Source organism: Heliangelus exortis, chromosome 3 (assembly GCF_036169615.1).
Source record: "Heliangelus exortis chromosome 3, bHelExo1.hap1, whole genome shotgun sequence".
NCBI lineage: Eukaryota > Metazoa > Chordata > Aves > Apodiformes > Trochilidae > Heliangelus > Heliangelus exortis.
The window spans coordinates 88,796,364-88,808,682 of NC_092424.1; the positions used below are offsets into that span (position 1 = coordinate 88,796,364).

The window sequence follows — 12,319 nt, forward strand, 5'->3', positions numbered from 1 at the left end:
GGGGGAATTTTTCACCTCCTCTTTAGAAATTAAGAACTTTGCAGCGAGGAATGCTACAGTAAGAGAGTGTTTCTTTGGGCCAGGAATAATCAATAGGGAACTTCACCCAACCTTTGATCAGGCAAATAACAGAAACAGAGAGCACTGAAGGTCTAGTTGGTGCTCTGAGGTTACTTTTTCTTTTCATCAATACATTTCCAATATTAAAACATAAGCAGCTCAGAATTTTAAAAAATGAGATTTCAGTTTGCCTTCTTCCATCTAAGTACTCCAAAACTAATTTTCTGTGTCTAATAATACCTATTTGCAAAAAGTTGACGTTTCAGTAGTGTTCTCATCAATCCACCTAGTCAAAGGGAAGGGACTGGAAAGGGATGTTTGAACTGGGAGAGTCAATGAATACTTAAAGGAGTGGTGCTCTAGTCAGGGCTTTGATTACTTAGATGACAGGACTCACTTTAATAAACCTGGTCTCCTGGGGGCTGATGTGGTTCATCTGTTCATCAGAAAAGGGGAGAGATACTTTCTCCAGAGCCTTGGCAATTTATCTAGGAGGGCTTTAAACTAGTGATGCTGAGGGGATCCTCAGTTCATTCCACACCCATCACTTTGAGGCCAGTGCCAGTATAGAGTCATTACCTTCATTTTAAAAGGAGCTTGAAATAATATTTTTTACAGGCAAATGACTTGAGATATAACTAAGTTATACTCTTTCAAAGAATGTATAGTGGTCCTGCACTGTCACCTTTTTGCATTAGTTCAGTGGTGCATTTTTAATATATAAACTACACCATGATGTTGTACACGAAAAGTACATTTTAAAATATATATTAGTTAATGTTACTATTTAATCATATTTGTTGTAATGCATTGGCAGAAGGAACATGGGGCTCCATTCCACTAGACACTGTGCAAATACAGATGATAACTGTCCACAAATGCTTACTTCTTCCAGGCATGATCTGTAGGGAGGACTATTACCTTCTCCTCTGTCAGCTTAGAGAATCAGAAAATAAAACCAAGCTCCCATGACCCGTGAATGTAATTCCATGGGGCACCCAATGCCCCAGCAAATGCAATTTAATAATTAGAAACTATATGTAAGCTTTGAATAAGCGAAGTGGGGAGATACTACTTTCTCACTAATGTTAAAATACTGTTATAAAAGTATGTCTTCTAGCCATTCCTTTTCATGGAAAAGCTTAATGATAATACCTGCTCTGTCCAGTTAAAAATTCTTGTGGCTCCATAAGCTCTCCAGAGATAAAAGTAGAGAGCATGCCAGTGCACCTGATTTTATGCCTTCATTAAGATATGAACAAGTGAGGTGCAAATTTTCTTTTGGCAATCAGTGAGAAAAATAGGGTGCAGACATTTATATAAAGATGAACCTCCTGAGAAAGGTTCAGTTTAGATCCTCTTCCATGGAGTATATTTGTTCAGAATTTCTCTTGTAGCTTTTGTAGGACTGATAGGAAAGAGAAGTATCAAAAGTAAATTTGATTTTTAAAAGCCCCAAACAGGACCACAGCATTGGGGAAATAGTGGCTAAGAAAGCTGTCCAGCAGTAAAGAACCTAGGGGTGCTGGTCAACACCCTGCTAAATATAAGCCAGCAGTGTGCCCAGGTGGCTAAGAAGGCCAACAGCAACCTGGCTGGTATCTGAAACCGTGTCACCAGCAGGATGAGGGGAGTGATCATCCCCCCTGTGCTCTGCACTGGTGAGGCTGCACCTCAAGATCTGTGTTAAGTTTTGGGCCCCTCACTACAATAATGACATTGAGCTGGAGTGTGTCCAGCAGAGCTGGTGAAGGCTCTAGACAACAAGTCTTCTGAGGAGAATCTGAGGGCACTGGAGTTGTTTAGCTGGGAGAAAAGGAGGTTGACAGGAGACCTTGCAGGTCTCTACAACTTCCTGGAAGTTGAAGCAAAGAGGGGAGTGGTCTCTTTTCACCAGTAACAAGTAATAGGATGAGAGGAAATGGCTTTAAGTTGTGCCAGAGGAGGCTTAGATTGGATATTAGCAAAAAATTTGTTTACTGGAAGGGTTGTCAGGCACTGGAGCTAGCTGCCAAGGGAAATGGTTGAGTAAACATCCCTGGAGGTATTTAAAATCCGTGGATTTGGTGCTTATTAGGGACACAGTTTAGTGATGGCCTTGGCAGTGTCGGGTTAACTGTTGGGCTTGATGATCTTAAAGTTCTTTTTCAACATAAATGATTCTATGATTCCTCATGATCTGTGTAGCTAACTACACTTGGTCTGTGAGGAGATCTTGAAATCTTGGAAATTACAAAGTTATAAATTCATCTACTATTTGCATGATGAAAGTATCTGCTAAAAGATTGTTTTAAGAGTCTTAGAGAAAAGAGTAAATGTATACAATGCATCTTTACTGAAAATACTGCAACAAGCAGTATGTTATTGCACAGCAATGTTCAGTGTTATTGCTTTGGATATGGTGCTCATGAGTCCTGCTGCAAATAATACATATGCTGAATCAATGTCTGTTTAGGGCTTCAGGGACTGCTGGGAGAAATCGAAAACTTTCTGTCATGAGGAATTATAAGAGATTTTCAAAAGACAAACAAGAGTTAGGCAGGATGTGATTTCAGTGAGAGGTGGAGGTCTGGCTTCTATCTTATACCATTGAAAATGTTTATGTTCCTAGCTATGTTCCATAAAGTGCTATTTTTTTTATTATCAAAATCAAAGCCTTTATTTTTTAATAATTTCATTTTTATAAATACACTTCAGCAGATTATACCATCTATCTACTATTTTTCCCATATCACACAAGGAAAGATAAAATATAGATTTAACTGAAAAGACTGAGTAAACTGGGAAAGGAGTGTTGCTTGACCTAATTACAGGTCTTGCAATGGAGCCAGTCTGACAGACCATTATTTTTGTTCCTAGATGTGGCCAGGGAATATAATGGACTGTTGCCCACAGTATTTTTCCTGAGGGATCTCACCCATCCAGCATTAAGTACGGTGTCCAGAAGTGCTTGATACCACAAGTGTGTACCCTCTTCTGTGTAGCAGAAATGGTCATAATTGTCATATTACAGGACAGGACTTTTTTATGCATCATCTTAATTAATGGATGTGTATAATTCATGTGACAGGGAATTGTCTATATTCACCATCTGAGTGGAAAAAGGAGGTTAAAGAGTCTTTTTTATAGTCTCCAAATAGACTTAATGATCATGAAAGTTAGCACTATATATTTGAATGAATACATTTTAAAATTAATTTTAACAATCCTAATTTCCTGAAAATAATTACATCTTTGAAGGTCTGAAATAGGTATTCTGCCAATAAGCAAGAGCTCTTCCTCCTCCATTGTTTCCATAAACCAAATTATGTCCCCTCCAAGTCATGACTAACTCAAACACAACTCCAGTGAACTTACTAGGATTTAGGTATTGTTTCAGGTATTCAACATATTCCTTGAACACAAAGTTCAAACTCATATACATATGCTTGTTAGTAAGCATATGCATAATATGATTGAGCAGATACTCATTTTCTGACTGGGATGGATTAAGCATCTACTTAATTACACTTCTTGGTTGAGTCCTATAAATTAGTTTTCTTTTTGAGCTGAACCATTCTCTTATGGGATGGTCTCCTTGTATGTTGGCAGTAGGCAAGTGAGGTACTGCAGTCTTTTTGTCACTCCTTTTTCAAGTGGAATTGGAACCTTCCCACCCCAGTACTTTTAACCTGAATCAAAGAATTTGGAAGTATCATTTAAATGTGAGCTTCTACGTAGTCCATGCTAGAAGCAGTAAAACTGAGCAAAACCTGCCTCAAAGAAAACTTAAAGCAAAAGCTTTTTTCCATGAGTACACCTGACCAATCTGGAAATATTTTCCCTGGGAGTTTTCAAAACCAATTTAGTTCACAATTGATTTAGACTTGGCTTAACAAGAGCCTGTCAGTGATTGTTTATATAGAGAAAGCAGTTTAGAAAGTGCTTTCAGTGAAAGGAAATACAAAGTGAATCACCAGAGCTTGCAGAATAATAATTCCTGTAGGACAAAAGAACAATTCAAAACAGCAAAGCTAACAAAAACACTCAGATCCAGAGATGATACCATAATTGAGGAAACCTGAGTAAAAGAACTGAATCAGCAGTAAAGCTGAATTGATTTTTTTGGAGATGTATAATACAAGGAAAGATTGGCAAATATATTCTAGAAAAACTCTTGCCAAGGAAGAAATGCCTCCTTTATATATATTCCTTTAATATTTTTAAGATTATTGAAGAGATAAGGTTATACTTGTGGCTGCAGTGTTTTTGTGGATATTACGAAAAGGTTCCAAAGCAATGTAATTGTCACTTTTACATTACCCTGGCATTTTCCAGAAAGAGTCTTTGCATGAAGTGTAATTCAAATTAAAGTTTAAACTGATAAAGTGTGAGGCTTCTTTCAGTTTCCAGTAATTTAAAACAAAAAGGCACTATGAATAAATAATACTAACAACTTTAAAATAAACTGGATTACATCTACTATTTATTAACTGAAAAAGCTTAGGAAGCTTTTCTCTCTGACTTCCATAGCTTTGTCCCAGATAATATGGTGAGAGCACATAAGAATTTGTGTCCTTAAATATTGAGCCCACTGTGACACTTAGTTTTTGATGCTCTCAGCTTGGCACTGTCATTATTCAAAGATGTTGACTGTGCTCCCTTCCAGGGGAGCCCTCTCACATATGACTACACAAATGGCATGTACAGTGCTATCAGTGATAATCACAAAGCAAGACATTCCTACTTTAGAGATGGAAAAAGCACAGGAATATAGAAAATTACAGTCTACTTCGTAGAGCCACACTACTGTATCATCACCGAGGCATTTCAGCTGGGGACAACAGGAAGATTTTCCTCAAATCCATGCTCTGGATCTGAATTCAAACACTAATAGAGACATGTAATACACTTCAGCAGAACATTCCAAATTTGTTTCTAATTTTGCAGCCTTAAAATTCTAGTATCTTCTTTGTTTCTTTCATGTATTACTTTCTTCAGCTTGTGTTTGTAATTATCCAATGTCTTCTTCTTGGAGCCATTCACAGGTGTACAGCATAGGCAAAAGATATTACTGTTCTGGTGTGCTGTCTGTTTTCATTTGCTTCTTGCATTTGTAAAGGATGATATTATGAAACCCACTTGGGAGGAGAGAATTCCTTTGTCATTCAAGCATTTTTGTGTTTCTTGCTGCTGAGATTAATTCAGCACAATATGGAATACCTTGTCCTTTCTTCAAGTACAGTGACAGGACTGCTTTGAGAGAGAATAAGTCATTTGGCTTTTGGTGTTTCAGTGTATCAGTTCTTGTGAAGCAGCTGTTGTATTTTTTTTCTGTGTGGTTAGCTGTTATATTTTCAAGCTCTGCATTATGTTGCAGAAAATTTTAGACACTTTTCTTTGCCTCATTGGGAATCACTCTTCTTTGTTATCAGGGTTTAATGTCATCAATAGTCAAACGTTATAACATTGCTCACCTTGATAACAAAAAAGTTGTCACAATTTTTAATAAGACCTTTTATTTCTCATCATCTCAAAAATCAGATTATAAAAAGAAATGGCCATTGTTGACAGACACAGATCAATAGAAGAATGTATGAAACTTTTTTAAGGGTGAAGACTGTATTTTGGCAGTCAGCAGCAATGGTCTGCATTCTCACATATAAGCAAACAAACACATTTGCTAAGTAGCTTTAGAGCTCATCACATCAATTGTAGATTTCAATTAACAATTCAGTTTATCATTGCTTTTTTAATCAGCTGAACCATAATGCTGATATGGAAGCTGTTGTAAAGCAGACATCTCTAAGCTGCACACATGAAAGCAATCGAGTATCTCATTTACATTCCTCTCCTGGTGCCTGCAGCAGATCTATAAATAGAATAGGCTACACACAGAAATTTATTATTGCAGCTGATGGCAATTTTCTTTTGCAAAGGTGTCTGGAGGCGTTATTCATGAGGTTCATTCTGGCAGACTCTCCAGCTGAGATTCTCGCTCCCCAGAACTGTGGGTGGTCAGTTTAGAGACACACTAATCTGCTGCTATGCACAAAGCCTGTCACAAGACTCACTTATTTCCCTCTTTTGAAAACTGCAGTTTTCTTAGCTCCAGATTATTTTCTTTAACCTGACTGCATGGATATTATAAGCAGTAAACAGATTTTTAGAAATCGCATGTATCTGACATTTTATCACTGCACATCCTAAAGATTATCCAGTTATCAAGAAAAACACAATGGCTGTGGGTTGATACAGTTCACATCATTTTTCTGCATGCATACCCATGGGCACATGTGACCTTATCAAGTATGACTGACATGTTCCTGTTTGATACCAAGGATGTGTAGTAATCACATGAACTGACCTATCTGGCTGTCATCTGATTTCAGTCATAAAATAAGGGGAAAATCAAATAAGTCCTTTAATGAAATTGTATTTATAATAAGTGATAAGATGGGGATGTCTTACACTCTTGCTTTTCCTATCTGATTTTGGTTTTCCTACCATATCTGCCATTGTCCTATCTTTGTATACTAAAAAAAAAAGATAACGCATACAAACAGAATATATACATTTCTAGACCTTTGTTTTAACCACCCCTCCAGGCTGATTACAAATTATTTTTTCCCTTGCTATGCTAATATGCTTTCTATGGCTGAGAATGTAAGATACATGAAAGTAGAGAGATTGGTTCAGTTTCAATATAATCACTACTATAAGTATTCATATTTCAGTTTTTCTTTACAACCTACTGTGTTGTCACAAGCTGTATATAATACCTGAATGTACAAATTATGTCGCCATTTGTAAAGTAAACTGATAACTTCACTTTCTCTTTTTTCTCTTTCATTTTTCTTTCAGACATAAAAGCCATTTTTCTGTAGCAGTTATTTCAATTGTTATCAAAGCAACAGCACAAATAACTAGTGAGACAATAGAAAAGTCACATATCTTACCATGAAAGGAAAAATAAATTAAAATCTAAAATTAAATCCAAAATAACCTGTCAATTCAAGTCACCCATAAAGTATTCTGGCATCTGTAATTCCAGGTACACAAGGAAAAAAAAAAAGACTGTAAAACCACAGAAATTTATTACAATCATAGGACAAATGTCACTTATTTTCTGATTGTAAAACCCACCTGGTCTTTTTAAGTGTTTTAGTACTAACATATTTTTTTGTTTGTTTTTAATTCAAATTTGTCAGTGATGCAGAAGATTGGTTTTGTGAGTGCCCTAAACTCTACTCTGGAAAACTCTGCCAGTTCGCAACCTGTGATGAAAATCCATGTGGAAACGGTGCCACATGTTTTCCAAAGTCCACACGAGATGCTGTATGCCTTTGTCCATATGGAAGATCTGGCATCCTCTGCAATGATGGTAAGAACCATATTTCACATGCATTGGTCATATTTTCTATCATTCATGGCAGTTGTGGTAAGAAACAAGTCAAATGCTTTGAAGGCAAAACACTGGAAGTGACCATGTATTCACCAACAAACACTAAAATCCAGTCTGGAAGCAAAGAGTGTCTGAGCTGAGCACCCTTCTTTTGTGTTCTTTCATAGCAGAGTTAGTCAGAGAAAGGGAGACAGAGTGATCAGAGAAGCTGGGAGCAAACAAGCTAGGAAATACAAGGTAGTGTCTGATGTTTCAGTAATTTACCTAGAGAAAAGTAGAAAAGTTGAGAGGGATTTGACTGAGAGCTCCTTTGGAGAAATTAATTTCTCACATTGTTTGATTTTTTTTTTTTTCTATACTTAGGAAAGCATGACTGTACATTTTGTAGCTAAAAGGAGTGTGTAAACAATACTTTCTGGATTGCAAAAATATCTTTGGATGCTTAAATTGGGTTCTCTTTTCAGGTCAAAAAGAGGAAACATTTCAGATCTACCAAGTGTTTTGCTATGATACAGGAGACAGGATGAGGTTAAATTAATACAGCTATCTAAATAGGTCATTTTGACCAGTGTTATCAAATGAAGAGCTTTTATTCTCAAGCACTGATTATAATGATTGTTCTAGGGTAGAAATTCCTACGTGTTAACATCCAAGGTATTCTTTTCCCCTAACACTCAATGTAGCAAGAAGTAATGATTGAAAAATCTGCATATAGAAAATAGTTACTCATTTTGAGCTGATTCAGCAGTGCATATGAAGTGCCTTTTAAAATAAATATTAAGCAATGTTTGGGTCAGATCAAGTCTACATTCTTTTTCTTCATGACATGTACATCTTTACCTCTAACTTAAAATCTTAATTAGAAGACCTTTCCAAAATTTTCAGTAGATGAACAGAAATGTTTTATCCAGCTTTTCATTTAATCTAATATCTGATAGCCAATAGCAAATACTTAGGCAAGTGTGTATAACACACATGACACTTCCTTGGTAATCTTTCTTAACTTGCAGTAGGAAGCTTAGTAGCAAAACAATAGAGCTCCCTGTGGAGGGATTAGTGGCTGTATTAGCCCTTGATAGATTTCTTCCATGCACTTCTCTAATTGTTCTTTGAGTCCATGTAAACTTGACATAAAACATCCTGTGACAAAGAGCTCCAGAGTTTAAGTACACAGCTTGCACAGAAGCACTTCCATTTGCTTGCTTAACTGCATCAATTGCTAATGACATTAATGCCTCAAGCTTCTGTGTTAGAGCAGCTGTTTCAGTTGTTCTCTGCTTCATTAATGTTTCCCTGTTCACCTTTTCCATGCCTCTCCTGAATTTATATATATCCTTATTATAACTGTCCCCAAATTATTTCTGAATAGTTGAAGTTGATTCATTCATTTTTGAGACACCTGCCATGCTGTGTCTTTAGTCGTCCAGGCTGCCTTTCTTTGTTCCTTTTCAATTCCACTGCATCCTCATTTAAAATGAGAGTCCAGAGCTGATCCCATTGTTTGAGGTGTGATAATGCCACTGCATTTTTTTCTGTTTGACATTTTTCTGGTTTACTCTCTGTCCGTTTCTTCCATTCTGGCTCTTTTTATGAGCGCAGTGATACTTTCATGGAACCGCTTATTAAATCCCCTAATGCATCTTTTTTTGAATGCTGATGGGAAGTTCAGTGCTCACTATTTTGTATCTTAAGTCTAGGACTGTTTCTGTGATCTACTTCAATTTACATATGCCAGCACTGAGTATCACTTAACACCTTTGCCCTTCAGTCATTCAGTGAAGCTCTTCCACAAGTCTTTGTGGTTCTCTCTCTCTAAATTGAGTTTAAGTAAAAACTGAGAGAGTCTAAATTGAGAGAAACCACATTAATTCATTAGTTTGATTACACTACAGACCTGAAGGCTTTGAAAGCACACAAAGAACAAAATTTTATTGTATTGAAAGATCATCACTGTAAGCAAAGAAGAAAAAATACACAGCTTCACAGGACAGAGTATAAATCTAGGTTCAATGCACCCACAACATAAAAAATGATAGAAATATGAAAAATTATTGTATTCATCTGTGTCTTAAGGGATTAGCAGTAACAGAAATAATTGCGCACAGACATAAGTCTTGTTTAGCTAAACTTATTGTTGAAACTCAAAATGAGCTGCAAAAGGCTTTTTTATCACATATGATGAAACTGAATGAAAAGGGGAGAAACAGCCACAATGCAGTGAAGGCTGGGTTCAGTCCTAGGGACAGCATCAAAGTCATACATTTGATGAGGTATTTGAAGATAACAATAGATTGCTTAATTACAATGGTAGAACCATGTAAATTATATTAGAAACAGAGGATAAATTTGTGTACTATAGCAAAATGCATGGTCCAGATAATAAATTCATTACAAAGAATTACTTCATAAAATTTAAAATCTAGGCTCATGCATTTTTAAGAAATGATCACCCATTTAAGATATACAATAATATTGTCTGTACTATTAAGATTAGCAACCAAGTGCATGCTACTTTGCATACAAAGCAATGAAGAAATCTTCTCTGAAATGCTTATCAAATAATGGTCTTCATCAATAGAAATGTGTAAAGTGTTACTAGTGATTATTTGGTAAAATGAATATGGCAAACGTACCAAATAGAACTGCAATATCACGTCAGCATCACTGCTCCTACCAACAGAGAGTATTTACAAAAGACAAAGTAAGGATAAATAAAGTTGCAGGTGGAGCCACAAATGAGACCACTGCTAAAGGTCTTGTCCATATCAGAACTGCAGCTGTCCTCTGTTAAGAGTTGGAAGCCACACTAAGGGCAATGTCAATTTCTACAAATATGTAAGAAAAAGCAATAATAAAATTATTCTCATTATTAAATAAGAAAAAAAAAATTAAAAATGCTTGGCATGAGAAGTTAAAAATCCATAATTTTATGGGGAATGCAGACATTATAAAAGTGAGATAACTGTAGGGCTACTGTGTATATGACAAATGAAGCAAACTTTGACAGCTAGTAACTCTGGTTAGACTGACTTATATAGATGGAAAAACAGATAAGCTCTTGGGACTAACAAGGGAACATAGCACAGTTTAACCAGGTTGTGAACAATTGTTCTGAAATTATAGTAGTTACTTTATGCTTGTTTCAGACATCAGGAAAACCTTTCTAAAAGTATGTCCATTTTTCCACTTAGATATAGTAAAATGCATTTTTTCTCCCTATAAGTCTTTATGTGCTTTTTTCACTAGATGACCATGTTATTATGACTATTATTGTGACCTTTGTGTATTGAAATCTCTGTCAGGAGGCTACAGAGCTAAGGCATAATGGACTGACAGGGACTTATCTGACCAGTGCAGCCTGTACGCTCTTCAGACTTAATAATCAGGTGAAGGACTCAGCTGGACAAGTGTACTGACCAGCCAACTATTTATGTGTGACTGGTCTTTTTTGTCCCTGTATCCATTTATTTTTTCACTCTTGTTCCCTCTCAGATCACCTAATTCCCGTCTTCTCTCCACCTTGGTTCCTCCCACAGTCATCCCATAAGTCCTGTGGTGTTCCAAAATGCTCTTCACATGCATTCCATGTGTCCCATACCCCATGGGAGTTGCATCCCTCTGTCCAAAAAGCACTCCATCTGCTTTTAATTGGGCCTTAATTTCCCACTTGCTTCAGTGTAAGAAATGTCATTAAAATTGTACAAAACACATACAGGCTCTCTCGCTTACACACTTTTAATGTCCCTGATGTATTACCAGTTTTTCAGATTCATATTTTCATCTTACAGCAGGACTTCTACTTCGTCCCTGGGTAGCTGCCTTCACCTGTCAGCCTGCAGTTCCTTATCCAACACCTTCTAATGTACTGCAATCCACAGGGAGTTTCCTATGAGAACCTTGTGCCAGAAATCTGTGTGCAAATCAGTATTTAAAACTGGTGATTGTAAATATATAGGAATTTATGGAAATGCATTTATAATTTGCTTCATATAGCTTTGTTAAGCAAGCCACTTCCATCAGAAGCATGTGTTGTAGCTCAAACATCCAATCATCTTTTTTCTTCATTTGAAACAAGAGGAGTAAGGGAAGCAACAGCCTAGCTGCTTTTAAAATAATTTTTCTAAGCTCAGCTAAGAAAACATTTTTCACTCCATTTATCAATATTTCTGTGCTCAAAAGCAAAATTTGATTTCTTAAGACTGATACTGCAGATCAGTAAGAAAAACAGTGGTGGCAGATTTTCATGATGACAAAGGACATTTTTCTGAAGATTTTGTACAGGTTAGAAGACTGGAAAATACAATGCTGGGTCGTAATTTGCATTCTATTTTCAATATTGCAGTTGCAAATATGAAAGCTGGTATTTAGGAAAACTGAACAATACTCATTCTATAGCTGCCATATAGGCTGCTGACCTTGGAGACAGACACTGAGCTGATCGCTGTTCACTGCCAATGATAGTATAAAAAAGTGGACTATCTGACTAACTCTGTAGTCTGAAGTTTTCATTACTTTATTTCCTTCATATCCTTCATCTGTCTTGGGTTTTGCAACATATTGTAAATCTGTGGTTCAAGATGTATTGAGTGAGTGGAGCTTTAATTTTAACTCATAAGAGAAAATTCAAAGATAATGAAACCATTATTTTCCTTCATCTTGTCACTTTATTCTCTCTTTGTTAAGATTTTTTTCAAAATATAGTTGATATTTTTACCTCCCACTTTTATGTTCAGCTCTGATAAGATGTGCAATGCTAGGGAAGTAGGTAGCCAACTATATTAATATATTTATACAATGGGATGATCTGTCATTATTTGTTTGAGAGGCATTGGGACATATTAAACCTTATTTGTTCAGTACTGGGAGTGCAGAAGA

General features: G+C 36.3%; 1 protein-coding gene across 3 annotated transcripts in view; it reads left to right on the top strand.

Annotated features, from left to right (window-relative positions):
• Nucleotides 1-12,319, top strand: part of EYS (eyes shut homolog) — a 724,585-nt gene that overhangs the window by 666,299 nt on the left and 45,967 nt on the right. For all 3 annotated transcript variants that reach the window (XR_011725383.1, XM_071741624.1, XM_071741625.1), the window contains exon 41: nucleotides 7,251-7,423. Coding sequence is in view for 2 of the 3 variants with exons in the window: in XM_071741624.1 (XP_071597725.1) it covers nucleotides 7,251-7,423 (173 nt within the window). In the remaining variant the exon portion in view is untranslated. The remainder of the gene's footprint in view (nucleotides 1-7,250; nucleotides 7,424-12,319) is intronic.